Genomic DNA, 26,774 nt, shown 5'->3' on the forward strand with positions numbered 1-26,774 from the left:
GTGGGGTCGCTATGGAAACGAGCAGAGCTGGGAAGGAGGTTTATGGAGAAAGACTCCAGCAGCTGGGGGGGGGGGGGGGGGGGCTCCCAAAGCATCCCCCCTGCAGCCTGGACAGCCTTCACAGCACCCAAAAGGAGCCTGGCACTCTGCTAATGCTTCTGGATAGCTGCTCCATTCCCACTCCTGGCCTTCGGGGATCAGTGAAATGTGCAAGGGCGGCATCTCCCTGGGGACCAGCTGAGATCCTCGTGCTCCCCGCCCAGGGGTGCTGCCAGTGGGATTTGCTTTTCAATCCTTGGATAATGAGTAATGGGGGGGGCTCGATGATAAAGCTGGCTCTGCCTTGGTGCAGCCCTGGGAACAAAAAGCTCCCAAGATGGGCAGGTTTCTGAATTAACCCCCCGCCGCTGTTGTCACTCCTTGGCTTTTAACTGCTTCCCTGGGATGGCTTTTATCCCTCATGGCCTCCGGCGCTGAGCTCCTACCCATAACCCAGCACTGATATTTAATTGGGGGGGCGGAGAGGGGGCTGCATGTGCTTCCCTCTCCTTTTTTCTCCCCACTAACCCTGGCAGTGGGGGTTTTTCAAGCTGTCAGACGGCCTGAGCATCTGATTAACTCTGACCTACATTCCTTCAAACACCGAAGCCGGCTTTCATAACCGGCCAGTCCCAGCTGCCCCCTCCCCAGGGACATACCAGGGCCACCAGAGCTGCCTGACATCTTCCTGCGGGCATCCCGTGGCTGGTGTCTCCTCCTTCCTTGCATGGGGACAGCAGGACAGCATAGGGAGGAGTATCCGTGACTGGAACCGTAGAGAGCCTGCATTTGGAGGCTCCAGCCATGCGTGCTCATCCCTGGGGACTGTCCCTGCTGCCACCGGATGTTTTTTGCTTGCTAAAAAAAATAGACATGGAAACTGAGGCACATGGCCCTGACATCTTTATCTCACTGCTTTTGATTGCAATTGGTTGGGATATAGGGGAATATGTGTCAGAGGAATTAAACTTCCCATGTGGGCCAAGATGCAGATGTCCCTTATCGCCTTCTTGTCCCAGGACCTCTTGGGCTCTATCTCACACCTTTGGAGGAAAAAAATACGTCTTTGGGGGTATTTTATGAGGCACCAGCAAGACTAGGATTTGCTGAGTTCAGCTTCTTCAGGATAAACTTTTGGTGCTGCCAGTGCTGGATGCTCACAGTACCAAACATCCCCTTCCTCTTCTCGCTCTCACTCTCTTTTTCCCATCCTGCAGGGATAACACCAAGCCCAGCACCAGCTTCAAAAGAACAGCAGCCTCCAACATTGATTACACAGAGCTGCTGCAGCACTTTGAGAAGGTCCAAAACAAGCACCTGGAAGCAAGACACCAGCGAGCCGGGCGGGCAGAGCAGCTGGACCGGCGGGTGGTCCTCTGAGCACCCCTGCGGCCGCTGTGGGTGTGCACAGTTACTGGGCAGGGACCAGGGACACGGACCAGGGAACAGGCACACCGCTTGCTGGCCACCGGAGGATCTGGTGGGTTTAGTGGAGATGGGCAAGCACTCAACACAGAACTGGTTTTCCCTTCTAACCGTGCATTTGGATGAGGGGAGATCCTCAGGCTGTGCCCAGCTTCTCTTGTGGGTGCTGGGGGGATATGGGAAAGGGTTGCCCAAGGAGAGGACCAGGGTAAAACACCTCGTCTTCTCTTGCAATGGGACGAGGAAACTCCCCTTTGCTTTGCTAATGCCTTCCCCGTGACTGTCAGCTGAGCGCCCAGCGTGCTGCCAGCAGCACCGGAGGAGGGGAAGGGAAGACGGGAGCAACCCCTGGCCTTCCGCCCTGGAAAACAAGCACGCAGGGCTGCCAGCCACCTTTCACCATCCTGACTTCCACCCTCTGGTTCCGAGGCCCTGCTGGAGGTGGCCAGTGGCATCTCACTTGGGGACACATTCCGGTGCCTGACACTCGACCCCCCTCCCTGCGTTCACATATCCTCTCTGAGTCCCCAGCTCTTGACAGGGACAACTGCACAGCTTCAGCTCCCAGCTGGTACCGGGGGACACAGGGAGCAGTGAACCTAACCCCAGACTCCATTCCTTGTTCCTGCATTAAGCTCCCCATGATAAAATAAACAAGCAATGCAGACCAGCCCATTTCTTGTTGTTGGGCTTCCCATCATAGTTTTGTTCCCAAGTGGAGCCGAAAATCCAGCCAGGGCAGGGGATGGCATGGAGTGTCTTGCTTGACCCTATGCCCCAGGCTGGCCCAGCCCTGCCACGTTGCCTTGCCAGCAAGCAGGACTTCTCCGCCTGCTCTTCTTCTCAGCAGGAAAAAAAACACCACTGAAATTCTTCCAGGCCATGGTCACGAAACCGCAGCACAGTGACAGGCATTTTCCTGGCCCTGAGCAGGCGTCGGTGTTGCCTTCATCCCATGCTGTGGCACGTGAGGGACCCTGGCATGTGCCAGGCTGCTGCGGTTTGGGGGGACACCGTTGCATCCCCTGCATGTTTCAGGCTCTTGCTTGATCCCAGGAAAAGGGGGGTTGGAGGAATTTGTGGAGATTTTATGGCTTCTGGCCTGTTTACAGGGAAGACTGTCTCTGGCAGTGGTTTCCCCAAACAGCCCCATACCGGCGCTGCTTTGGCCAGGATAAAGACATTCCTGTCATTCCCGGGAAAGGGCTTTCCAGACCCAGTCACGGCAGGTTAATTTTAACAGCCAGCTCTCCAGGATGTGCGAGCAGTGGCTTCTCAAGCCGGCAGGTTTCTCAGGGTTCTGGGGGGTACCTGTTGCTGGACCCCTGGGTTATTGTCAGTGCGAGCCAGAACCAGCTCTGCCTCACTCCTGCTGAGCTCATTGCTGCTGAGCAGCCTCTTTCCACACTGAGGGACTGGGTTTATGGAGAGAAATTCCAGCCGGCTGCTGCAGTGCTCAGCCATAATTGTTTCCTTATGGGTGGTTCTTGACCAATGCCGTCCAGAGCAGTGTGGGCATCATCAGCATGGGATCAAGACTACTTTTCTGGGAGGAGGGGGAATAGATGGCACGGGCTGAAACCCTTGCCCCAGCTGAGTGTCACTGCACTGCAAGGGGTAGGGAGGTTTGTCGGGGCTCAGCCTGGCACCCCCAGATCCCTGGCTGGGGCCTCGGGATGGCTGTGGGAAGGGCTTGTCTGCTGGCAGGCCATGCATTTCCCATGGCTCCATGATAATCGAGTGCACGGACACATTTCAGAGCTGTTGTGCAGAAGGACTTCACCCTCCAGCATATCTTGGAGGGTCAGGAAGGCAGTCGGGGTCAAACACCCTTTGGGGAGAAGCAGCATCCCCCCGGCCGGCGCCTCTAGAGGTCTGGGACTGCCCGCGGGCATCCCATGGCATCTCCAAGTGCAGTGTCCTCACATACTCCCTGGGATTCTCCTGCTCCTCACCCAGCAACTCAAGATAATCCCTGGGGGTTCCTACCCCGCCACGGGAGCAAACCCCAGTGCTGCCCCCACCAGTGCCACATCTCCAGGCGTCCCTCGAGGTCTCCCTCCGCTGTAGTCCTGGGGCACCCGGTGTTGCTCCCCGACCTCCCGCAAGAGCATCCCCGAGAAGCACCGGGGCTGCCACCCGCTCCGTCATCCCTGCGCGCCCTCCGGGTTGCCCGCAGCGGCTCCCGGAGCATCCCCCCTCGACCCGCAGCCCCCGGCCCCGCGGCGGGCGGCGCATGTGCCGCGCAGCGCCCGCCCCGCCCCGCCCCCGCCACCGCCCCGGGCCGGAGCTCCCCGCGCCCCGCTCCGCTCCGCGCCCCGCTCCGCGCTGCTGCCAGGGGGCGGCGGGTCCGCGAGCACCGCGCACGGCCACAGCGAGGGAGGGAGGGAGGGAGGGAAGCGAGGAGGCAGGGGGGCGATGCCCCGCCCGGCTCCGCCGCTGCTCCGCCGCTGTGCCCCCCCCGCCGCCGCCGCCGCCGCCCGGGCGCCGCCCGCCCCCCGCCGCCGCTGAGCCTGGCCCGCCGCCGCGGCCTCCCCCGGCGGCGCCGCCCGCCCCGGGCTGCCGCAGCGCCGCGATGGAGACGGCGGAGAAGGAGTGCGGAGCCCTCGGCGGCCTCTTCCAAGCCATCATCAACGATATGAAGGTAGGGGATCCCTCCTCCGCACCCCGGTTTTGCTGTCGTGACACCGCTCCCCCCGCACCATCCCCCCATCACCCGGCTTCCCCAGGCAGCCTCCGCGCTGCCGCCGCCGGTGCCGGTCCCTCGCTGGATACCGAGGCGGTGCTGCCCAGCCGCGAGAGGGAGATTGGAGCCCCGCATCGGGTATCGGAGCCCGAGCATCAGCCCCACAGCGAGTGTGGGGGTCCCACGTTGGCTGTCGGAGCTGTCTAGGGTTACCAGAGCCCCACATCAACCCCTCACTGGGCATCGCAGCCCTGGAGATCGCACCCCCCCATCATCTCTATAACCACCATTGGATATTGGAGCTCCATCCTGGGGATTGCAGCCCCCCATCATCTCTATATCCACCGTTGGATATTGGAGCTCCATCCTGGGGATTGCAGCCCCACATCATCCCCAGATCTGTCACTGGCTGTCAGAACCCCGATCTGGATGCTGCAGCCCTGTATCTGCCTTGTTACCCTTCACTGGGTATCAGAGCACCATGTCGGGCAACAAGGTCTGACATTGAGTGTCAGAGCGTGGCACTGGGTGCCAGAGCCCCACATCAACCCCATAATGTGCATCGGGGCCCTGCTTTGGGCAGTGGAGCCCCTACTGGAAATCCTAGCTCCGTATCAGCCCTGTATCCATCCCCAGGTGCCAGAGCCCCTTTTCGGGTGACACAGACCAGGCATCACTGCCCCTCGCCGGGTACCACTGGCCCCACACCGGGCACTGCCACCCATTTCAGGCATCTTGTTGTCCCTGCCCCATGACCAGCCTGGATTTCTGCCGGACTCTGTGGGGTTGACACCAATAGAACAAAAAGGTCCCCCAGCTCCTTGATCCCGTTTCCTAACCCGGGAAGAGGATATTGCCTCCACCCTCCCTGGGAGCAGGATGGGGTCATGTTTAAAAAAACCTTTTTGTTTGTTTGTTTTCATTAAAAAAAAAAAAAATTAAAAATGCTGAGGGGCATTTCTGACTAGGGGCTGAGTGAGGAGGAAGGGACCAGCCATATTTCTTCATCTCTGGGGTCTAAAATTCCCACAGCCCACTCCAGCACTGGGGTTTAACCCTAGTCATTTTTGGGAGGCAAAAGCTCTCTTCCTCCTCCTCCTCTTCCTCTCTTCATGCTGCAGACCCGTCCAGACAATGCTGTCATTGCCAAAGCAGGGGATGGGGGGGATAAAAAAAAAATAAAAGCCTTGCTGGGAAGGAGATTAACCCCTTCAAGGGGCAGTGGTGGCTTTGCAGCCGGACTCTGGCTCAGGGCTGGGAGAAAATCTCCAGGGAGAAAATCCCAACTCTCCCCAGAGCAGTGGGATCCAGGGCTGGTGGGAAACAGGTGCTGGGGTGATCAGCTCCCTCCCCCAAATGCCTTCACCCCAGCCACCCTCTCCAGGCAGCCCGATTGAGCTCTACACTTCCAGGGAGAACGTGGGGGCAGCCCCTACCTCAGTTTCCCCATTCCCCAGCTAAGGCTTCAGAGGGGATAAGCCAGCCCAGAGCTGTGACCTCCCAGTGACATGCTCAGCACCATCCAGATGCAGTGGGACTGGGAACCCCTCACCTGAGGAGACTGGGCTGGATTCAGTTTCATGCCATTTGAAGGTGGAAAAGATGAAAGAAAAATTATGAAAAGGAAGGAAAACTCCACCACACTAGAGCTAGGGCTCAGCTCATGCCCTGCACAGCCCCAGCTGAGTGCCAGTGGCACCTGAGGGTGTGCTGTCCCCATCTCCCAGCCACGTGGGTGTCCTGGCACGGGCACTAGGGCACAGTAATTCTCTGCTTGAAGAGCTGCCGGCATTGAAGGGCAGTGATGTGCTTATTGTCCTATGGCTGGGATCCCTGTGCTGGCCACAGGGAAAAGGTACCTTATTTTGGTGGTGGATGACTTTTTCAGCACCCCTTGGCCTGTGGTGGGGAGAATTTGTTTGTTAGTGACAGTCCCTAAGCTGGCTTCTTTCCTGTTGCCTTTCTTCATGTGCTCGGTGTCCCTGAGTGACCTTGGCATGTCCTTGTCCCCGTTGTCCTCTTCCCCATCCTCATCATGCCTCGCATCACAGGGTTTGGGGGCATCACAACCTGATCCCTTCTACGGGGGAACCTCACTTGCCCTGCCCAGGGTGGCCAAGGAAGGTGGCCCAGGGACAATGGCCCAGGAATGGTGGCTTAGCCCTCTGGCAATGAGAATCCCTGGGACTCACAACCTGGGGGTCACTGCCACAAATGGTGTTTGGAGTGGCACCCTCAAACCCTTTCTTTATTGATTCATGAGGAAATAGGGGCTTTCATAGTTCCCCCCAAAAAATGCTGGGCTGGTCTCTTGCCCCCTCAGTGCAAACCTTATCCCCAAAGCTGCCCCAAGGCAAAGTGCTCATGAGGGTGTGGTGATGTACACGTCCCAGGCTGGTGGCTGTCCTAGGGGAGTTTACAGACACCTGTCACTGCCACTGGATGGCCACACCAGGACAGCACCAGGGTTTTGTCATTGGGACAACAGGACCAGGACTGACCTTGCTAGGTTAGCAGCACTGGCATGGCTTCACCAGGATGGTAACACCAGGACTGGCCCTGCTGGGATGGCTTTGCTGGGATAGTAGCACTGGGACCAGCTTCACTGGAACAGCATTGGAATAGCCGTGTCAGGATGGTGGCACCTGGTTAGCTTCACTGGAATGATGGCACCGATACTGGCCTTGCAAGGCTGGCACTGGGATGGCCTTGTCAAGACAGCACCAGGATTAACCTCACCAGGACAACATGGGCTGGCCTTGCTGGGATGGTGACACTGGGATAGCCTCACTGTACGGTGGATCAGGATCAGCCTTGTTGTGATGGCACCAGGATGGCCTTGCTGGGATGGCACTGCAGCTGGCACCACTGAGAGACTCCTACTGTAATGGCATGGTCTGCTGGGACTGGCTTCTCTGGGACAGCACCAAGATAGCCTTGCTGAAACAGTGGCACTGGGATGGCCTCGCTGGGATGGTGGCAGCAGCACAGCCCTGGGATGGTGGCACTGGAACTGGAACTCTGGGGTGACTTCACTGGAATGGTTGCACCAGGACAGCCCTGGCACAAGGGCAGTGGGACTGGTATTACACAGATGGCACCAGAGTGGCCCCATTGGGGCAGCACTGGGGTGGCCTCCCAAGCAGCTGTACCCTGTCTCTGTTCCCACACAACTGCCCCACTCAGGGCTTTTGGGACCCCAACCTCCCCTCCTGCCCTGTAAGTCCTTGGGCTCAGGGGAGGTGAGGACTGGGGCTCCCATCTGTGGGACCTGAGCTGTCCATGATGGTGGGTTTGGCCATCAGTGCTTTGGGGGGAAGCTGCAGGTGCTGGGAGTGTCTCCTCTACTGCTGGCCAGAGTCTTAAAGATTTTTCATTTCATGCCCTCAAATTTCCAAACCTATAACTTCCCTTGACCCTCACAAGGAAAAGATCACTCAAAATCCTGTGTTCTCCATGGTCTATAAGTTTGTGTGGCCAGACTGGAAAGGGAGAAAAACAGGAGGGAAAAGAGTTGTGCTCAGCCTTTATTAGCCATCAGAGAAGCTGTTGAGCTGCCCTGTCTCTCTGCACCAGTGAAGAGGGGACCTGCCCTGACTGGGGAAGCATTGCAGGGAGTGAGGGGCCCTGTCTCACCATCACCCTTGTCCTTGCAGAGCTCCTACCCCATATGGGAGGATTTCAACTCAAAGGCCACCAAGCTGCACTCCCAGCTCAGGTGAGTGACCAAAGGGGGGGTGGGACATGGGGGACCCCTCTCCTCACTGGCACATCCCAGTGTGTCCTGCACCCACTGAGCTCCCCCCTCGCTCTCTCTGCCTCAGGACCACGGTGCTGGCCGCAGTTGCCTTCCTGGATGCCTTCCAGAAAGTGGCTGACATGGCCACCAACACCCGAGGTAGGGTCCTCTCTCCTAGGGGTGGGTATCCCCAGGCTTACCTGGGCAGGGGGACAGGTGGTGAGTGCTCCCTGTGGGATGTCCCCTGCCCACGTTTCTGGGCTGGACTTCAAGCAGCAGCTTCACCATCCACGGAGAGATGTCCAACCTGTTCCCACACCAAGGTGGAGCATCCCCTGGAAAGCCACATTGGAGTGGGGAGGGGGAGGGAGATGGGCACCCATGTGGGTGCTGCTCTTACCACCCATGGGACATTCAGGGTGGCTCAGCCCCACACCATGGTCTCCTGCACCCATCTCTGCCCCCTGGGATGCACAATCCACCTTCCTTGTCACTGACACCCATTTGGAAAGTTCCAGGGGGTTCCTGGCTGCTCTAGGGGTCTCCAAGGAAGGGGAATCAGCTAGAGGGAAATTCAGGAGTCCAAGCACGACTGTTTTGGGGACAAACCCCAACTCACTAGGGAGGTGACTGAAGAGCCCAGGCTGCATGTGGGGTCCCCCATACTGTTGGGGGGTGAGGGGGAAGGATCCCCGGACCCTCTCCAGGTGCCTGCTGGCAACGAGGAGCCACTTCCCACCGCTTGGCTTCTGCCAAGCAGATGGTCCCGGGCTGGTTTGCAGACTGGCGGCATCCAGGCCATCTGGAGCCACGCGTGAGGAGGAGGAGGAGGAGGTGGAGGCAGCAGCTTGAGCCAGGATCAGCTTTGCCTCCAAACCCACTAGCCCACTGCACCAGGGGGATTAGGGCTCCCCCAGCTCCATGCCAGCCTGGGCAGCCAAAGCAAGGAGGAGGCACAGGGGCAATGCTGGGGACAGCTGGGGACAAGCAGCACAGGGTTTAGTGTCACACTGTAGTGCTGCTTTACCTGCAGAGCTTTTTGGGAGGGTGGGAGGCAGAACAGCACGGGGAAACTGAGGCACTGGGTGGGGGGTGGCTGCTGCCTTGCACACAGTGCATGAGAATCGGATTAGAAGCAGCAGGAGCTGGGATAAGAGCATTAGGAGCTGGATTAGGAGACTACCCCAGTGGAGGAGAAGGCTCTGGCCCATGGATTCCCCTATTTCCATAGCACTGGGGGACTGAGGGGCATCCTAAACTCCTGCAAAAGGGTGGGAGGTGTTTTTGGAGGCTTTTTTAGGGGAGAGAAAGGCTGAATGTCACTCCTTAGTTTGCACCCAAGGATTTTTGATTGCCATTTTCCCTGGGATTTGCCAGCAGCACTGCCACCATGTGGCCGTCCTTAGGCTTCAGAGTTAACAACGGTTTCAGCTAAAAAGAATGCTCCTGCTATTTGCTACTGGCAAATATCCCCCCCGAGGAGTTTGGACTCCCTTTTTATCCACTCTGGATTGTGCCTGGAGATGTTATACAGAGCTGACTGCCTGGAACTGAGCTAGGGTACCTCATCCCTTCCCTCCCCTGGCCCCTCAGTGCCAAATTTAAAACAAACCAGGAAAAATGGGAGTGGGTTCTAATTTCAAAGCCTCCAGAAGACATATTTAGTGTTTCATGTATTAGTTAGTGGATTATGATTTATTTTGTGGATTTATCGTGTTAAAAAACAAACCACCCCCTGCCTAAAGTGTCCCCAATGCCCAGTGCATTCCAGTGCTGATCATCCCTGTCACAAGCCACCCTGCTCCCACTGTACAAACTGAGCTGGGACTGGTGTGGGGGTGTCCCTGGCCCTTGTCAGCAGCACTGTGCTCCCCACCAGGTGCCACAAGGGACATTGGCTCGGCGCTGACCCGGATGTGCATGCGGCACCGCAGCATCGAGGCCAAGCTCCGCCAGTTCACCAAGTAAGCAGGACCAGGGTCAGCTTTGCCTCCAAACTGACGGCCTGGCCAGGCTCATCCCTCGCTGAGGAAGGGGTTGCTGGATGTTGGCTGGGCAGGGAATGGGGGAATGGCTCCCCCCTGGGGCTCTCCCACACTCTCTGCTTCTCTTTCCCTGCTCCAGTGCCCTCATGGAAAGCCTGATAAACCCTTTGCAGGACAGGATTGAGGACTGGAAGAAAACTGCCAACCAGCTGGACAAGGACCATGCAAAAGGTACAGGGGGGACAGGATGGATCTGTGCAGGGTGGCTGCGCTGCTGGGCAGGGTCCCTCTGACAGCACTTCTGCATCCCCAGAGTACAAGCGAGCACGCCATGAGATCAAGAAGAAGTCCTCTGACACACTCAAGCTCCAGAAAAAGGCTCGCAAAGGTGAGAGGGTGTCTCCTGGGGGGTGCCCCCACCAGCCCCTCTGCAGCACCCCCAGCCAGGGCCGGTATCCTGGCTGTGGCACTGCCAACCGGGGGGGACTAGGGGGGTCCTGCTGCCCCCCTGTAGAAAGGGAGGTGCCAGCACGGCCCCGGGGGTGGCGGGAGGCGGGGCATGCGCCCCAGCCCTCGGCCTCTTTTCACACGTTTTCTCTGTCTCCTTCTCTCTTCCCTCCCCTCCACATCCTTCCTGTAGAGCTACTTGGTAAGTGAACTGCTGCCCCCCACCACCGGCCCCCTCTCTGCTTCCTCATCTACTCCTCCCAGTCTCCCCAGCCTCTGTCTGTCTGTCCGTCCGTCCATCCGCTCCCTGTTCCCACCCTCACCTTGCTTTTAGCTTAGCTTAGCCTGCACCCCATATCCTGAGGCAATGCCTGCCCCACCATGTGGCAGCCCAAGGGGTCCTCTGGTCCCAAGTACTAGGGATGGGGATGGGGTGGCAGAGGAGCCCCCTGCCCAGGGCTGCTGTGGGGTGAGGGTGCTCCTGGATATTCCAGGGACACGGGAGATCTATGGAATCTGCTGGAATGTGAGGCTGGAGTGATTATCCCCAAGCTGGGGAATGGCCAAGGCTTGGCAGTGGCACCACCAGCAGATTGGGGAGGGTGTCAGGGGAGCCCAGCACTGACAGTGCCCCATCTCCCAGGGAAGGGGGACCTGCAGCCCCAGCTGGACAATGCGCTGCAGGACGTCAATGACATGTACCTGCTGCTGGAGGAGACGGAGAAGCAGGCGGTCCGCAAAGCCCTCATTGAGGAGAGGGGCCGCTTCTGCACCTTCATCACCTTCCTGCAGCCTGTGGTGGTGAGTGCTGGGGGCTGGGAGGGCCAGGGGTTGTTCTTTCTGCCCAGTGGGTGCTGATGCTCTTGTCTGTCTTCAGAACGGGGAGCTCACCATGCTGGGAGAGATCACCCACCTGCAGGGCATCATCGAGGACCTGGTGGTGCTCACTGCTGAGCCCCACAAGTTGCCCCCCGCCAGTGAGCAGGTCAGGAGGGGCGAGCCAAGGGTCAAGGGAACCAGGGAGCATCTTTGGGGGGACTTAGACCCCTTCCTTCCTGCAGGTGATCAAGGACCTGAAGGGCTCTGACTACAGCTGGTCCTACCAGACGCCCCCGTCCTCACCCAGCAGCTCCAGCTCCCGCAAGTCCAGCATGTGCAGGTATGGTGAGGTGGGCTCCACACCCAACCACAGCCAGGAAATCCAGCCCTCTTCGTTAACCTCTGTGGGTTAATGATGCTTACAGCTTTTGGGGATGCTCACAAGGTGCATGTCCACCTTCTCATGTCCGTATGGGCAAATGACTCCCATTAATATGGAGGAATTGATCATGGTCATGGTGCACTGGGCAGGGCGGGTGGACCTGTGGGGCAGGATGGGAGCCCAACACATGACCTTTCCTCCATAGTCTGGGGATGATGTGTGCTGTGCATGGGTGTCTGGGGGCAAGCATCCCACCTCTGTCATGTCCCCAGCCTGTTCCCTGACACTGGGCCACCCCAGGAGGCAAAGGGACACCCCCAGGAGGACTACATGCCTCAGTTTCCCCCACGCTGGGATGTGTGGCAGGGCGCTGGCCATCCTGCCACCTCCAAACCTCTGTCTTAAACTCTCTTTTCCTTCCTTTGTCCTCCCCACCGGCGTGTCCCCGTGCCCCCGGCGCCCCCCCAGCAGCGTTAGCAGTGCCAAGGGTGGCATGGCGTGGCCCGGCGGGGCTCAGACCTGCTCACCCAGTTCCACCTATCGCTACCGCAGCCTGGCGCAGCCCCCCGCCGCCGCCACCCGCCTCTCCAGCGTCTCCTCCCACGACTCCGGCTTCATCTCCCAGGATGCTGCTTACTCCAAACCGCCTTCCCCCATGCCCTCGGACATCACCAGCCAGGTACAGGGAGGGTGGGCCATGCTGCCGACCTCCATGCCTCAGTTTCTTCTTCCACAGAGTGGGTGGGTGGTGCTGGATGCAACACAAGGGTCCAATGCAGAGGTGATGAGACCCCCCTCCCTCAGAAGTATTTCCATCTGTATTGGCATCACAGAAAATAAATATTGGGAATATTGAGGGTGCCTGCCATACTTGGGGGCATCCTGGGCCACATGGCAGAGAAAACCCCAGTGATGGGGCACAGGTATCCCTCTCCCTGTGCCAGGAGGACTGGGTGTTTCCCAGTCATTGCAGCCCCATAATACCCGGTTTGTGCCAGTCACCCACCAGACAGCATGAGCAAAGCTTCCCCTTCATGCTGCACCATCCCCAGTGCCAAGGATGTGCAGGGAGTTGCCATTTCCACCTGTCCACGCTAACCTAGCATGACCAACCCAGCAAGGTCCCCACTCCCCAAAATACCTGTTGGCTCTGCACGGCTTGGGGTGAGAAGGGGGAGGGGTTGGGGCAGTTCATCATCCCAGTTCTTGACCCCGCTGCCAAGGTCGCATCCTGCTCACCATCCTGCATCTGCTGCCAGAGGGGAGGAGGACTAGGGGCTTGCTCAGCCAGGGGAGCTATGGGTGCTGCTCTAACCAGGGTCATGGCTCTGGCTTTGCTTGCTAACTGCCTCTTCTCTCACCTTCCGGCTCTCGGCTCGTCTCGGCACAGCAGAAGTCCTCCAGCTCGGCGTCCTCAGAGGCATCCGAAACCTGCCAGTCAGTTAGCGAGTGCAGCTCCCCCACCTCGGTTAGTCCTTGCCCTCCCACCAGGGTTGCATTTCACTCGTGGTTCCCCCCTCGCTTCATGGGTTTCAGCCCCTGGACCCTCCCTTCCCTTCCTTCATGGGGCAGAGCATCCTGAGCAGCACCTGTGGCTTGACACGGGGAACATCAGCTTGAGACCCGTCCTGCCGCACTCCTGGTCCCAGTGTCACAGCATGAACCGCATGCCTTGCCCGTTGCAGGACTGGTCCAAGGCCAGCCCCTATGACCAGCCGGTGGTCCCAACGCTGCAGCGGCGCAAGGACCGTGTGGAGCACCTGCGGGAGGCCGAGCTGGGCTCTCCTGCTGCTGCCTACCCGGCCATCGCTGCCGAGGATGCTCCCAGGCCCCGGATGTCACCGGCTACAATTGCCGCCAAGGTACCGGCTGTGGCTGGGAGGGCACAGAGGTGGGGGGCGCCTGGGGACTCCAAAAGGAGGAACCAGGGTGCTGACAGTGCCCTTGCCTCAGCAGCATGGGGAGGAGGTGTCCCCTGCCGCCAGCGACCTGGCCATGGTCTTGACCCGTGGGCTGAGCTTGGAGCACCAGAAGAGCAGCCGGGACTCGCTGCAGTACTCCAGTGGCTACAGCACGCAGACCACCACCCCCTCCTGCTCTGAGGACACCATCCCTTCCCAAGGTACTGCCACTGTGACCACCTGAAATGGCACTTAGAATGGGGAAGGGCACAGGAGGAGTTTTGGTGGTGCTGGGGCACATTTGTGGGCTCTGGGTGTCTTAGCATTGGGCTGTGGTCATACTGCATAGGGGCTGGTGGGGTGCCATAAATAACCGCAGCTTTTCCTGGTTATTTGGGTGTTAGCTGGGACTCAGTGGGTGCAGTCGTGCCAGGCAGTGCCATAACAGGTTATGGTTTGTGGTGATGTGTCTGTGTGCAGAGGTTGAGTACAGGTGGAGAAGGTGGCAGATGGTACGTGATGGCAACAGAGTCCTAGTTGGAGATCAACCATGTCTGTCATGATGTTGGCACAATGATGGCTGAGCCAGTTATGAGCATGTGGTGGTGACAGTGGAGATTGGCTGTGATCATGTTGTGATGGCTGTGGTTGGGGTGGCTGTGGTGATGACAGTTGGGTTTCGTTGTGATTTCAGTGTGATGATTTAGGTGGCTGTGTTTTCCCCCCAGTGGCGATGTTTGGGTTTGATGGGGAGCATGTTGTGCCAGCAGTGATTGGGACAGCAGTGGTTGTGTTGTGTGACAGTCATGGCAGCTGAATTTGGTTGTTGTGCTGAGATGGAGGTGGCTGGGGCTGGCTTTGATGGCATGGTTGGGCTTGGCTACCACTGCCCCTCCAGCCACACTGACAACACTGCTCCCTCCCCAGGCTCCGACTACGACTGCTACTCGGTGAACGGTGACGTGGAGTGTGACCCCCAGAGCGATTTCGACAAGTCCTCCACCATCCCACGCAACAGCAACATCGCCCAGAACTACCGGCGGATGATCCAGACCAAGCGTCCTGCCTCCACGGCCGGGCTGCCCACCGGCACCAACCTCCCGGCCGGCACCACGCCCGGGGTGGCCACCATCCGCCGCACGCCCTCCACCAAGCCCTCGGTGCGCCGCACGCTCTCCAACGCCGGCCCCATCCCCATCCGACCCCCCATCGTCCCCGTGAAGACCCCCACAGTGCCCGACTCCCCTGGCTACGCCGGCCCTACGCGGGTGGGCAGCGAAGAGTGCGTCTTCTATGCCGACGATGCCTCTCCCAACCCCCTGGATTTTGCCAAAGCTTCGCCCAAGCGGCTGAGCCTTCCCAACACCGCCTGGGGTGGCGGTGCCATGGAGATCTCTGTCTACCCCGGGGCCGGCCAGCACCTCTCCGCTGAGGAAGAGGAGGACCAGCAGCTGGCTGCCAACCGGCACAGTTTGGTGGAGAAGATTGGGGAGCTGGTGGCCGGCGCCCACGCCCTGGGGGAAGGCCAGTTCCCCTTCCCCACCGCACTCACGGGGTCCGGCCCCAGCGAGGAGACCCCCGCGCCGCCCCCCGCCGCCTCCATGGACCCCCCGGCCGAAGACATGCTGGTGGCCATCCGGCGCGGGGTGCGCCTGCGCAGGACCGTCACCAACGACAGGTCGGCCCCGCGGATATCGTGATGATGCCCCGGCCAGCGGGGCCGTGCCCGCCGTGGCCAATGGACCCCCGGGGGCCCCCACCCGCCGGCACCCGCTGCCCTGTCCCTCCCTGCTGCCCCCTGCTTCCTGCCCCTCTGTCTCCTCCTGCCCTCTCCCTATATCTCTCCTTCACTTGCTCTCTTTGGCCCTCTTTCTCCTCTTTTTTTCCTTTTCTCCTCTTTCCTATTTTTTCTGCTTTTTTCTTTTGTTCTTCTAGTCACTTTTTCTTCTCTTTTCTTATGTTCTTCATTTTCCCAATTTTCTTCTCTTTTCCTCTTATTGTCCTCTTTTCCTTTCTTTTCAACTCTTTTTCTTCTCCCTTCTATTTTCCTCTCTTTTCCCTTTCCTTTTTTTCACCTCTTTCCTTTTGTTTCTCTTTTCCTTTTCCCCTCTGGCTTTCCCTCTCCTGTTTTCTTTCCCCCGGGCGCAGCTGCAGCAGGAGAGGACAGTGCCAGCAGGGCTGTGGCAGCCATGGAGCACCAGGAGCACCAGGAGTGGGGAGCCCTGGCCCCATTCCCCCCAGCTGCCTGCCTGGGGCCAGCACAGCTCAGCCTCATTCCAAGGGGCAGAAGCAATGGGCTGGGGGTGCAGGGGAGGAAGAAGAAGTGGGGACATGTGAGAGGGTGAGGGGACTGGGGGTAGAGGCACTGCAATCCCATCTGTCTTGGGGGGACAGCAGGGTGCAGGGACTGAGGATGCTGAGCCTCCACTTTGCCTCCCCTCACAAGGATCACTTGGGACCCCCTGCAAACCCCCTCACTGTCCCTCAGCACCCACAGACCCTGTACAGGGTCGGCTCAGAGGCGGGTCCAGGCAGAGGAGGTTTGACTCCGACCCCCAGGCAAAGCAGCTGATTTCTGCCGGCGGCTGGAGGAAAGCACAACCCCCCGGCCCCGCTGTACATAGACCCCGCCCGCTGTCTGTCGCGTCGCAGCCCCTCCACCCTCCCCTTAGGAATAACAATTTAGTTCTCCCCCTTCCCCCTTCTCCTGCCCACAACCGCTGAGGCCAAGTGACAAATGTTTGGGTTTGAGGGAGGGGGGAGTCTCTTATTTTGTACAGAAAACAAAAATTCTTTGGAAAAGAAAAAAAACTGACCTGTCTTTCGACTGAAGTAACTTTTCTGGTGCTGTTGTTAACTTGGTCCTTATTCTTTTCTTTTTTTTTAATTTATTTTTCCCCCTCGTGTTCCCGCCTCTGCCGCCGCTTCCCCTCTCCCTCTTCCTCTCCCTCTGACACGTTTCTTTCTCTTTCTTTCATTCCGTCTTTTCTTTAATTTTTTTTTTTCCTCGTGGTAATTCCCCTCTTGCCCCCCCCTCCCCCGTTTTCCATAGTCACTGCTACAAGTAACGAATGCACTGTGAAGATTCCAGTATTAATAAAGGTTGTACTGTAATTAATAGCCTTGCCTGGACTCCTATGGATGTTCTGGTTCTCTGGGGCCACCCCAATAATGGGGAACAGGTGGGAAGGTACCATCACCCCTCTGGGGTTCCCATGGCTTGAGGGGTTGGGTGTTTTGGGGTATGGAGGAATGCAGCAAACCCGTGGCCAAGGTGATGGATGACCCTGGGATGCAGAAGAACATCCTGCTGCCCCATCCCCTCCAGAAGAGGGGGTGCAGGCGGTGCCCCCCACCTCCACCCATCCCAGCAGCACCCGCAGCGTTGCCACCTCCCGGATTATCGAGGCCGATTGCCAAACCTCGCTGGGCAGAGATTGCCAAAGCAGCTGTGGAGAGCAGAGGGGATGGAGGGGCTCAGCGTGGGCAGTGTCCTGCTGACTGGCTGCGATGGGGGGCTGGGCCTGGGGCTGCTGAAGGGCTTGCTGGAGCTGCCCAGCCCACCTCAGCACATCTTTGCTGCTTGCCTGGACCCCCAGGGCAAGGTAGGGAGCCACCGGTGTGGGGGGACAGGAGGGAGTCAGCTCTGGCTTGGGAGCCTGGGGATGCCACAATCCCACCTGGAATTGGGAGGCAGAGTGCCAGCATCCTGCACAATGAATGGCATGGAAAAATACATGCGTATATATACATATTTATATAACAAAAATATGCATATGTGTATTAAATACTTAAAATACCTTTGTATGTATTAAAAATGTATGTATTTTATTTTTTGCCTCTCTTGGCACAGGTAGGTGCATGATGGGGAGTGCAGGGGGGTTGCTGGGGCCATTGCTGCTGGGAGCTTTGAAGCTGCCAGGCTCAGCCAGGTGCAGAGAAGCAGCAACTCGCCCCAAATTGCTCCCACTGGATCTTGTTGTAACCTGTCAGTTGTGACATGAGGGGCCACCCTCTTCCCACCCCAACACAGTGCAGGGCCTCCCTCCCCGTGAGCTTCCCCACGTGACCCCTCACCCCACTTTCTTCACTCAGGCTGTCAACGAGGTGGCTTTGGGCTTTCCCAACGTCATGATCCTGCCTCTAGGTAAGTGCTGGGGCGGGAAAGGGATGAAGCTTCTCCGGATTTAATTGCAACCGTGGGTGGCTCCAGGAAATGCCACCAAGCAGGTGGTTCCTTGGTTTGGCTTAGCTCATCCAGGTCACTGATGGGACCAGGAGGATGCTCAGCAGCTGGGAGTTGCCTCCTGCCATGTCTTACAGCATTTTGCCAGAGTTGTGGCCATCAGCCTGTCCCCAAACCCTCCTGTCCCCTTGCAGATGTGACAGACCCCAACAGCATCAAGGCAGCAGTTGGGAAGGTGCGGGAGGAGGTGGGAAGTGCTGGCCTCAACCTCCTGATTAACAACACCAGCACCACACGCCGCAGCACCTTGGCCACCGAGACAGCAGAGAACATGAGCCTCGTCTACACCACCAACACCATCGGGCCCCTGCAGACAAGCCAGGTGAGGACACAGCAACCCCTGCCCCAAACACTGGGAGCAGGGAGGAAGAGGATGGTGATGCCTGAGATTCCATCCCCTGCAGGCTTTCCTGCCCCTGCTGAAGAAGGCAGCTGAGGCTGAAGGGCAGCGTGAGATGAGCTGCAGCAGAGCTGCCATCATCAACATCTCCAGCATCCTGGGCTCCATCGAGGTTGCAGAGGCTTGGGAGGAGAGGCAGGACATCTGCTACCGCTGCAGCAAGGTACTGCCACTGGGAGGAGGGGGAGGAATTTCGGGGTCACCTCCTCTGGGATTGTCCTCACCACTGGTCCTGGCATTGCCAAATCATGATGGCAAAGAGGGGAATTTGTCCCCCCAGGCTGCTCTGAACATGCTCACCAAGTGCCTTGCCCTGGAGTACGGGAGCAGCGGGATCCTCTGTGTGTCTGTGGATCCTGGACATGTGACACCTCCCTTGGAACCGGGGATGGTGAGTGATGCCAGGTGCATGGAGTCCCAGCTCAGCAAGGTCCCATGGGCACCCATTCCTGGGGGCATCCTTTCCCAGGAGCATCCCTTCCCAGGGTCATCCTTTCACAAAGAAATCCCTTCCTAGAAACATTGCTTCCCACAGACATCCTTTCCCCTGGGCACCACGTAATTTCTTCCCATGGACATCCCTTTCCTATGAACATTCCCTCCTGAGGCATCCTTGACCATGGCCCATGGACATCCCTTCCCTGGGCATCCACATCCCTGCAGTCCCTTGGTCCCACAGTGGCTGTGCCACCACAGCAAAGGGACAATTCCAGGCTCTGTCCCCAAACCATCCATCTTCCCTATTTTTAATTTCCTTCCCCATCCTGATGGTCAGCAGAGGGCACCCCGGTCCTGCACTCAGCTATCCCTTACCCTGCTCTGGCTGACAAATGGGTCACTTTTTAATTAGAAATGAAAAAATTAACCTCCATCCTTACAGCACTCAAATGAGGGACAATCAGTTTTGTGCAAAGCCTCATTCCTTGTCTGCTGGAGCATCTCCAGCTGCTCCCAAATCAACCCAGCTGGAGCTGGCTCTCCACCATACAGTGGGTGGGATTGGGGGTGCTGGGATGGAGAACCTTGGTTCACTTTTTCCCTTGCCTTTGGGTGCCACAGGGCCCGGTGACACTGGAGGAGAGCGTGCAGGGGGTCCTGCAGCTGCTGGCCCAGCTCTCAGCCACCAGCAACGGCACCTTCTGCGACTGGAGAGGGCAGAGGCTGCCCTGGTGAGAGCAGCATCTGCCCTCTGGGCTTGAATAATTAATAAAAGTGAATTAATTGCCATTTCCAGGCTGACTGTGATTTAGGGAGGTGGGGGGCAGGGGAATAGAAACAGGGATGCACAGGTTTGGGGATGAGAGTTGGATTTGCTGCTCCCTTGACCTGGGATGCTGATTTGGGCCAGGACAGCATAAGGAAGAATGCTCCAAGTGTGGTCCTGAATTCAAGGCATTCCCCTGGGGCCAGGAGAACCCCCTGGGTATCCTCACTCTAGGGCCAGAAGCCATACTGCTTATGGGGACATCCCAGAGAGCCCCAAACTCAGCCTTTGTCCTGCTGAGCCTGCCCACCCCAAAACCAGCTGGCCTTTCCATGCCCACCCCAAGGATGCTGCCAGGCATTTTTCTTGGGAGGTTTCATAGCAGGAGATCTCCCAAGTCTTAGCACATGCCTAAAGATGTCTTTTCACACCTGGGCAGGGCGTCCTGGGCTGACCCTCCCCAAAAACATCCCTCATGGCACACCAGGAGATATTGTAAACAGGCTCCCATTCTCATTCCTGTGAGTGCATTCCTGTAGAGGCTCTCAGCTGACATTTTTTAAGCCAATCCTCAAAAGATGGACCAGAAGAAAATGCACAGTATCTCAAGTGGGTTGGACACAGAGGGTTTTGGCAAGCTCATTGCTGTGGGGATGCTCTGGGAAGCTTGGCTGGGGTCATTTTGCAGGGACAGCTTCAGTTTTCCCACAGTGGAGGAGGATGAAGGATCATTCCCACGCTTGACATGAGGGAGTGGGAGGTTGGGGCTCAGCCCCAAGGGCTGAGGCAGCCCCAGGTGGGTCCCTGGACCACACAGGAGCTCTGTTAAAGCCAGTTGGGAAAGAAAGTCCCTCTAGTTAAAGCTCTTATCAAGCAGTGGATCATCACTGGTGGGTTTTACATGAGCTCTGCGTGGGCTTTAGATAAACAGGAATCATCACTAGGCATGAAGGGAGGAAGAAAAGGAGGAAGAGGAGGAGGAGAAGGAAGACATTCTTCCACTCATGCTGCAGTGCCCATGGACTCTGAGCCTAAGCCACAAATACACCAATTAATGTCTCTAATAGCTGATGAAGGTAATTAACTAAGCTGTAAAGGGGGGAGGCAGCCAGACAGCCCCAGCCCCTCCAGTGTTCCGCCTGCACTGTGGCCCAAGCACAACAAACAATTCCAGATGTTTCCTTGCCGGGGAAGCAGCTGGGACTGATAGAGGCAGCTTGGGGTCCCCTTATCAGAGTGAGTCTCTCCCCCACAGTGGTGAGGGAGGTGCTGACACCCCAAAAGAGGAGGCAGTGGAGGCAGTGGGGTTCTCTTTGCTGGTCCTTTATTTCGGGTAAGGCTGGAGGCTCCCGGGACCCAGTTGGAAGCTGAGCTGCAATGCTAGAGAATTAACTGGTGTTTAATGAAAGCTGAGGAAAAAATACAAATCAAGAGAAACAGGGTGATGCCCTCACCTGCCCTTTGGGCAGAGAGGGTTGTGTGTCCCCCCCAACAGCTGTCTGCCACAGGGGGCTGTGTCTGACCCCACACCCGTGCAAAGGGTGCCAGACGTTTTGGATGGACAAGATCCCGCAGCCATAAACAGTCCCACAGTTCTGGATGGGGTTGTGTTTGGTCCTGGAAGCAGTGGCATTCCACCTTTGCACCTTCCTTGGGAACCCCCATGTGGCTCTGGGAGGAGCAGAGCAGAGGCAGCACCCGTGGCTCCAGGGCAAGGTGAGTGAGGGGTCTTCCACAGAGTTAGGTGGACTCCCACCGACCTGAACAGAGAGAACAGGTGCCACGGTGTGGGACAGGGCCCCCCTGTGTGGCACCTGCGGTCCCCAGGGTCGGGCCCCCCACCCTGGTTCCCAACTCACAGGGCACCCCGTAGAGCATCCGCATGACCTTGAGGCAGTTGTCCAGCAGTGCCTTGGGGCGCACGGCCTTGCTCCGGCTCTCAGCGCCCGAGCTGTGGATCAGCTTCACCACATCAGCCACCACTGTCTCCACATCTGTCTGCAGGGACAGACGCCACAATGTCACCAAGGTCCCCCAAGGACAGCAGGGTGCAAAAGGATGCAGCTGTTGCATTGGCCGGGAATCGAACCCGGGCCTCCCGCGTGGCAGGCGAGAATTCTACCACTGAACCACCAATGCCAGATGTGCACAGCATCCCAGCCCTCCCCCACACAATTCCAAACCCAGCAGGCTGCGAGCAGCAGAGACAGGCCCTGCCAGCTCTCAGCACCCTCACACACCACCCCAAAACAGCTCTCATACCGTGGCTCAGCCCTTGGGAACACCTCTTCCCACTGCCTCACATCACCTACAGCAAGGACGGGCTGGCAGCAGCCTTCAGAGTTAACCCTCTGCCGAGACAACCCAGCAAAGCTCACTCTCTCCATGGAGGGGCTGCAGGACCTGTCCCATGGCACAGGACAGCCCAGCCACACTTCGGGTACACAGTGGTGACCCAGCCGTGACAGACCACCCACATCCAGCACCCAAACACAGCCACTCTTGGAAGTGGCAGCATCCCCCAGACCTATTCAGGTCTTACTGCCCTGGGCCTCACTGACACCAAGCCTAAACCCTTGTCAGTGCCACCAAAACAGAGACCCTCACTGTCAGTGAGCCATGGACAGTCACTGCCCATAAGGCAGGGTCCCTCTCTGCCACCAAGTCCCCCGGGGGTCACCAAGGTGCCCTGGCTCTGTTCCACTGACAATGACACTCACATCCACACAGGGGGAGACTTGCCGCAGAGGTGGGAGAGGTGAGTAATCCCTCCAGGCAACCCAGGGCAATCCCCGTGGTCCCTCCAGAGACACTGAATGTAAAAAAACGCGTTGCATTGGCCGGGAATCGAACCCGGGCCTCCCGCGTGGCAGGCGAGAATTCTACCACTGAACCACCAATGCCAGATGTGCAGAATATTCCAGCCCTCCCCCACACGGCCCCACTGTCCCAAATTCAGCAGAGTGAGTGCAATGCAGGGAGGCAGTGCTGGCTGTGAGCACATCACACACACAGGCACAGATGCACACACACACAAACACACATAAAGGGGACCCCAACACACAGCTCTGATACCGCGGCTCCAGCCTATGGAAGCGCCTCTTCTGCTGCTTCACATCACCTTCAGCAAAGAGGGGCTGGCAGCAGCCTTTAGAGTTAACCCTCTGCTGAGAACCAAGCAAAACTCCCTCTCTCCTCAGAGGGGCTGCAGAACCTGTCCCGTGGCACAGGACAACCAGCCGCACTTCAGGTTCACACTGGTGACCCAGTCATGAAAGGCCACCTACATCCAGCACCCAAACAACTCTGCCTTGGGGGGCAGCAGCACCTCCCAGCCACAAGCAATCCATGGCTGGATAAGCCCAAGTCAGATAGAGGGGCAGAGGGCTGCAGAGTTGAAAGGCACTGACAGGCTGCACTGACAAAGAATAAAAGCCTGACATCTTGGGGGGAGCACAATAAATGTCTCACTGAACCACATATGCCAGATGTGGAACTACCCACACCTGCTATCCGCCTTCATGGCCGGGGTACCCTTGACAGGAACCAGCACCTCCCATTGCTCCTAAGCCTCCACTGCCACCGACATAACACCCCTTGCTGCCATTGAGCCAGTGTCTCTCCCTGCCACCCAGCTGAGCCAAACGATCTCCTCTTAGTGCTTCTGGTGCCACCAAAGCCAAGGACACTCAGTGCAGATAGAGTTGCTGCTGCCACCATCGGGTCCTGAGCACCCACACAAACTACACAGTCGGGCCCGAGGGGAGATGCAGAGGGAGCAACTCTACAGAGATGCTCAAGGGCACACCCATGGGAGCACCTCTGCGATATTCCATGAGCACCCTGGCAGCTGCCAAAGGACAGCAGGGTGCAAAAGGATGCAGCTGTTGCATTGGCCGGGAATCGAACCCGGGCCTCCCGCGTGGCAGGCGAGAATTCTACCACTGAACCACCAATGCCAGATGTGCACAGCATCCCAGCCCTCCCCCACACAATTCCAAACCCAGCAGGCTGCGAGCAGCAGAGACAGGCCCTGCCAGCTCTCAGCACCCTCACACACCACCCCAAAACAGCTCTCATACCGTGGCTCAGCCCTTGGGAACACCTCTTCCCACTGCCTCACATCACCTACAGCAAGGACGGGCTGGCAGCAGCCTTCAGAGTTAACCCTCTGCCGAGACAACCCAGCAAAGCTCACTCTCTCCATGGAGGGGCTGCAGGACCTGTCCCATGGCACAGGACAGCCCAGCCACACTTCGAGTACACAGTGGTGACCCAGCTGTGAGAGGCCAACTACATCCATCCAGCACCTAATGCAACATCATCACGGTTCAGCAGCTCCATCGAGGCAGCAGAGGCTTGGGCACAGAGGCAGCACAATCACTCGGAAAACAGCGATAAATTCATGGGCACCTTCTGCCTGATCTCCCGTAACCGCCGGCCGTCGCAGTGCCACCCCGGGACAGTGAGTGTGACAGCACCGCTCTCCCCTCCCCAGGTCAGCCGGTCCCCCGAGCGGGACGGGTTACCGGCAAGAAAAAGATGCGATTTCTGCATTGGCCGGGAATCGAACCCGGGCCTCCCGCGTGGCAGGCGAGAATTCTACCACTGAACCACCAATGCCAGATGTGCAAAGCTCCTTAGGCACTGCCCCACGGCCCCGCATCCCGCTCCCAACCTCTCTCCCTGTCCCCTGTCCCCATCAGTCCTTTTACAGAACCTGCAAGGAGCAGGGGAAATGTCCATGCCGCGTTGTTCCCTCCCGGCTGCTCGTGGCTCAGTGCGTGTCCCCCCAGCACACGAGTGCGTGATGTGCAGCTGGGCTGGGAGGCCAGGGGAGATCCTCACCTGCCGATACTTGCTGTACTCCTCGCCCAGGGCATCAAAAAGCTGGTAGAGTTCCTGGGTGTACTTCCAGGATGGGTGCTTTTCTGGCAGCACCTCATGGATCCGCAGCACTGCCTGGGAGCTGACATGGAACCAGAGGTACCGCAGTGCTGCCTCCGACACTGTCCCGTTGCGCTAAAGGGCAAGAGGGTGAGAGCCATGCAGCCCCCCGGCCCCTGGAGTGCTCCCATCACGGGACTCTCCCCTGTCACCGTCTTACCAGGCGGGTGATGTTGGACGGCCTCAGCACCTCTTCGTACTGGACCTGGACTGTGTAGTCGATGGGAAAGTAGTGTTTCTAGAAAGGCAAGGAAGAGCATGGGGGCTGGCAAGGGGCAAAGTGATGTGGCACATCCTTGCCAGCCTCAGCATGACAGTGGAGAGCCGGTGCAAAAGCCCTTTGATGTGGTCAGCCCCCAGCAGAAGTAGCTCTGGGCAAAATTTGGCACAAATGTCCCTGGTGAAAAAGACAGCACCCTGCATCTGGCCACTGTAGATCAGTGGGTGCTGCTGGCACTCCTCCCACCATGTGCCCCTCGAGCAAATCGGGGCCCTGCAATGCCCTGTCCCCCCACCTCCCACAGCTGGGGTTACCATGTACTGCAGGCGCATCTCGTACTGCAGCTTGTCCTGGAGCAGGCGGGTGAGCTCACATTCGCCCGGCGCCGCGGCCTCCAGCCCCAGCACAGCCAGGACACCTGGGCAGCCAAAGCCAGTGGCATCAGCCCCCTCAGGGACACCCAGCGAGGTGACTCCTGAGGCCACCCCCCCTGTCCCCAGCTGTACTCACACAGGACGGCAGCGTAGCCCTGCTGCATGTTGATGGTGGCTGTCAGTGGAGCCCCAGGCTGTGCCTACATGGCTGGGGCTCGCCAGGAGCCTCCAGGGCAGTGGCGTGGATGGTGTGGGGACAAGGGACAGGTGTAGGCTCCGGGCACTGGCTGCTCTCCGGTAGCCCCGGGCAGTTGTTCCCTGCCATGGATGGGGGGTTAGTCCCCCTTCCCGGCAGTCCCCGCTGGCTTCTCCTCTCCAGCTGGTGGCAGGGAGGCAGCAGGTCCCGGGGCCGTCACAGGGTGCTGGCAGGGATGTGTTTGCAGGGGTGCAGGAGCACCCCCGGACTGCAAGAGGGAATCTGGGGGAAGAGAGCCCCGGCTGCAGCCCCAGGGCAGGACAGCCGCTCCGAGCCCCGGGGCAGCGGGGAAGGGACAGCCCCGCCTGAGCCTCGAGTGGCCAAAAGCCTGTGGGTGGCCGTGGAGCCGTGAATGCCTGTGTCCCGCTTGGGGCAGGGCTACCGGGGCTTCCCTGATGACACCCTCAGGGGATTTCCAGGGAAGGAGGGGAATCCACCCAGCCCCGTTATCCCAGCGGTGAGTTATGTCCTCCGGCCTCAGCCGGGGCTAGTGAAGTGGCCAAGCCACCGCATGCTGGGTCGCCACACAGAGGTGTCGTGTCCCCACACCCCCGTGAAGGGGGCTCTGCCATGCCCCCACGCTGTGAAAGGAGACCACAGCACGTCCTTGTGCCGCATCTCCACAGCGTGTCCCCTTGCGAAGGAGGGTGTGTTGTGTCCATGCCATACCCCAGCACAGAAGGGGCCCCATCTGCGTCCCACACCACGTCCCGGTGCCAGGGGGGCCACGCCGTGTCCCCACGCGGTGCCATGTCCCAAGGGAAAGCAGCCGTGCCGGGTACCGCGCCGTGCCCCCGCGCAAAGGCGCCGCGCAGTGTCCCGGCGCAAAGGGGTGCCACCCACAATCCCCAGTGCAGGGACCTCTGTGCCATGTCCCCGCACTGTGTCCCCCAGCAGACCCGGCCGCTGGCGGGGTGCGTGTGCCCCCCGCGCCCCCCGCGCGCGGCTCGCGGACCCACCTGGCGCGGGACGCGTCCACCCGCGGGCGGCGGCGGCGGGGCCGTGCCCGCGCTTCCCGGGAGGCGGGCGGGGGGCGGCGGCGCGGGGAGCGGGCGGGGCGGCGGCCGGGGGCCGGGCGGGGAGAGGGGACCGAGCGACCGCCCCGCACGGCCCGGGGAGAGCCGGGCCCTGCTCGCCGCGGGTGCTTGGCTGCCCCAGCCGCGTGGGTGTCCGCAGGGTTCGCAGGTAGCCCAGGATGGGGTGGCCCCAGGGTGCTTGGCTTATCCCTGCGAGTATCTCCCTGTTCCAAGCAGGTATCCCCGGGGGTGCTCAGCGAGCCCAAGCTGGCTGTCCCGGGAAGCTCAGCTGCTCAGTTCATCTAGCCAGGTACCCTCACTGTGCTCAGCTCATCCAACTGAGCGGCCCGAGGGTGCTTGGCTCATCCTGCTCTGTCCCGCCCTGTTCCTCGGGGTGCTTTGCTGCACCAGCAGGGAGCCCCAGGGTGCTGGTCTAACTGGTGAATGCCTCCTCCACTCCTCAGAGTGCTGAGCTATGCCTGCAGGGTGCCCACTCAACCCAGTCAGGTGCCCACATGGCCCCCGAGGTGCCCAGCTGACCACTCTGCACAGCCCTAGGCTCCCCGGGGTGCTTTGCTCTGCCAGCACCGGCACATCCGGGGTGCTGGGCTTTCCTGCCAGCTGTCCCAGGGCACTTACTGGGCTGAGCACCCACGGGCACGTTTTGGGGCAATTGAAGTGGGAGTCA

General features: G+C 59.1%; 4 protein-coding genes across 10 annotated transcripts in view; 3 read left to right on the forward strand and 1 right to left on the reverse strand.

Annotated features, from left to right (window-relative positions):
* The window catches only part of VAC14 (VAC14 component of PIKFYVE complex), a 58,453-nt gene extending 56,321 nt beyond the window's left edge, over window positions 1-2,132 (forward strand). Inside the window, exon 19 of the mRNA XM_079315900.1 lies at window positions 1,257-2,132. Within this exon, the coding sequence (XP_079172026.1) occupies window positions 1,257-1,419 (163 nt within the window). The 3' untranslated portion in view covers window positions 1,420-2,132. The remainder of the gene's footprint in view (window positions 1-1,256) is intronic.
* Window positions 2,133-3,901: 1,769 nt separating this feature from the next.
* MTSS2 (MTSS I-BAR domain containing 2) lies at window positions 3,902-16,543 on the forward strand. Of its 6 annotated transcripts, none has more exons than XM_079315901.1 (14): window positions 3,902-4,108; window positions 7,807-7,868; window positions 7,975-8,048; window positions 9,769-9,853; window positions 10,014-10,105; window positions 10,188-10,262; window positions 10,965-11,122; window positions 11,199-11,306; window positions 11,383-11,480; window positions 11,991-12,201; window positions 12,916-12,990; window positions 13,208-13,384; window positions 13,476-13,644; window positions 14,351-16,543. In XM_079315901.1, exons 1-14 carry the CDS (start codon window positions 4,040-4,042, stop codon window positions 15,121-15,123), a joined length of 2,226 nt encoding a protein of 741 aa, XP_079172027.1. In that variant the 5' UTR covers window positions 3,902-4,039; the 3' UTR covers window positions 15,124-16,543. The 6 variants fall into 6 exon arrangements, with proteins under 6 accessions (XP_079172027.1, XP_079172028.1, XP_079172029.1 ...); XM_079315902.1 differs by having other exon boundaries at window positions 13,479-13,644; XM_079315903.1 differs by having other exon boundaries at window positions 11,994-12,201.
* Window positions 16,544-16,594: 51 nt separating this feature from the next.
* Window positions 16,595-19,296, forward strand: LOC306806833 (uncharacterized protein). Its single transcript, XM_079315907.1, has 6 exons — window positions 16,595-17,028; window positions 17,519-17,570; window positions 17,804-17,991; window positions 18,074-18,232; window positions 18,350-18,460; window positions 19,129-19,296. The coding sequence occupies exons 1-6, from the start codon at window positions 16,705-16,707 to the stop codon at window positions 19,240-19,242; spliced, it is 948 nt and encodes a 315-aa protein (XP_079172033.1). The 5' UTR covers window positions 16,595-16,704; the 3' UTR covers window positions 19,243-19,296.
* Window positions 19,297-20,580: 1,284 nt separating this feature from the next.
* Window positions 20,581-26,132, reverse strand: IL34 (interleukin 34). 2 transcript variants are annotated; one of them, XM_079316224.1, is made up of 7 exons: window positions 26,030-26,132; window positions 24,951-25,292; window positions 24,755-24,858; window positions 24,381-24,458; window positions 24,122-24,295; window positions 21,133-21,271; window positions 20,581-21,033 (listed from the first exon to the last, which is right to left on the reverse strand). In XM_079316224.1, the coding sequence occupies exons 2-7, from the start codon at window positions 24,976-24,978 to the stop codon at window positions 21,014-21,016; spliced, it is 543 nt and encodes a 180-aa protein (XP_079172350.1). In that variant the 5' UTR covers window positions 24,979-25,292; window positions 26,030-26,132; the 3' UTR covers window positions 20,581-21,013. The 2 variants fall into 2 exon arrangements, with proteins under 2 accessions (XP_079172350.1, XP_079172351.1); XM_079316225.1 differs by having other exon boundaries at window positions 24,951-25,132; window positions 26,030-26,131.
* Between the last annotated feature and the right edge of the window lie 642 nt (window positions 26,133-26,774).

Source organism: Erithacus rubecula (assembly GCF_903797595.1).
Source record: "Erithacus rubecula genome assembly, chromosome: 12".
Lineage (NCBI taxonomy): Eukaryota > Metazoa > Chordata > Aves > Passeriformes > Muscicapidae > Erithacus > Erithacus rubecula.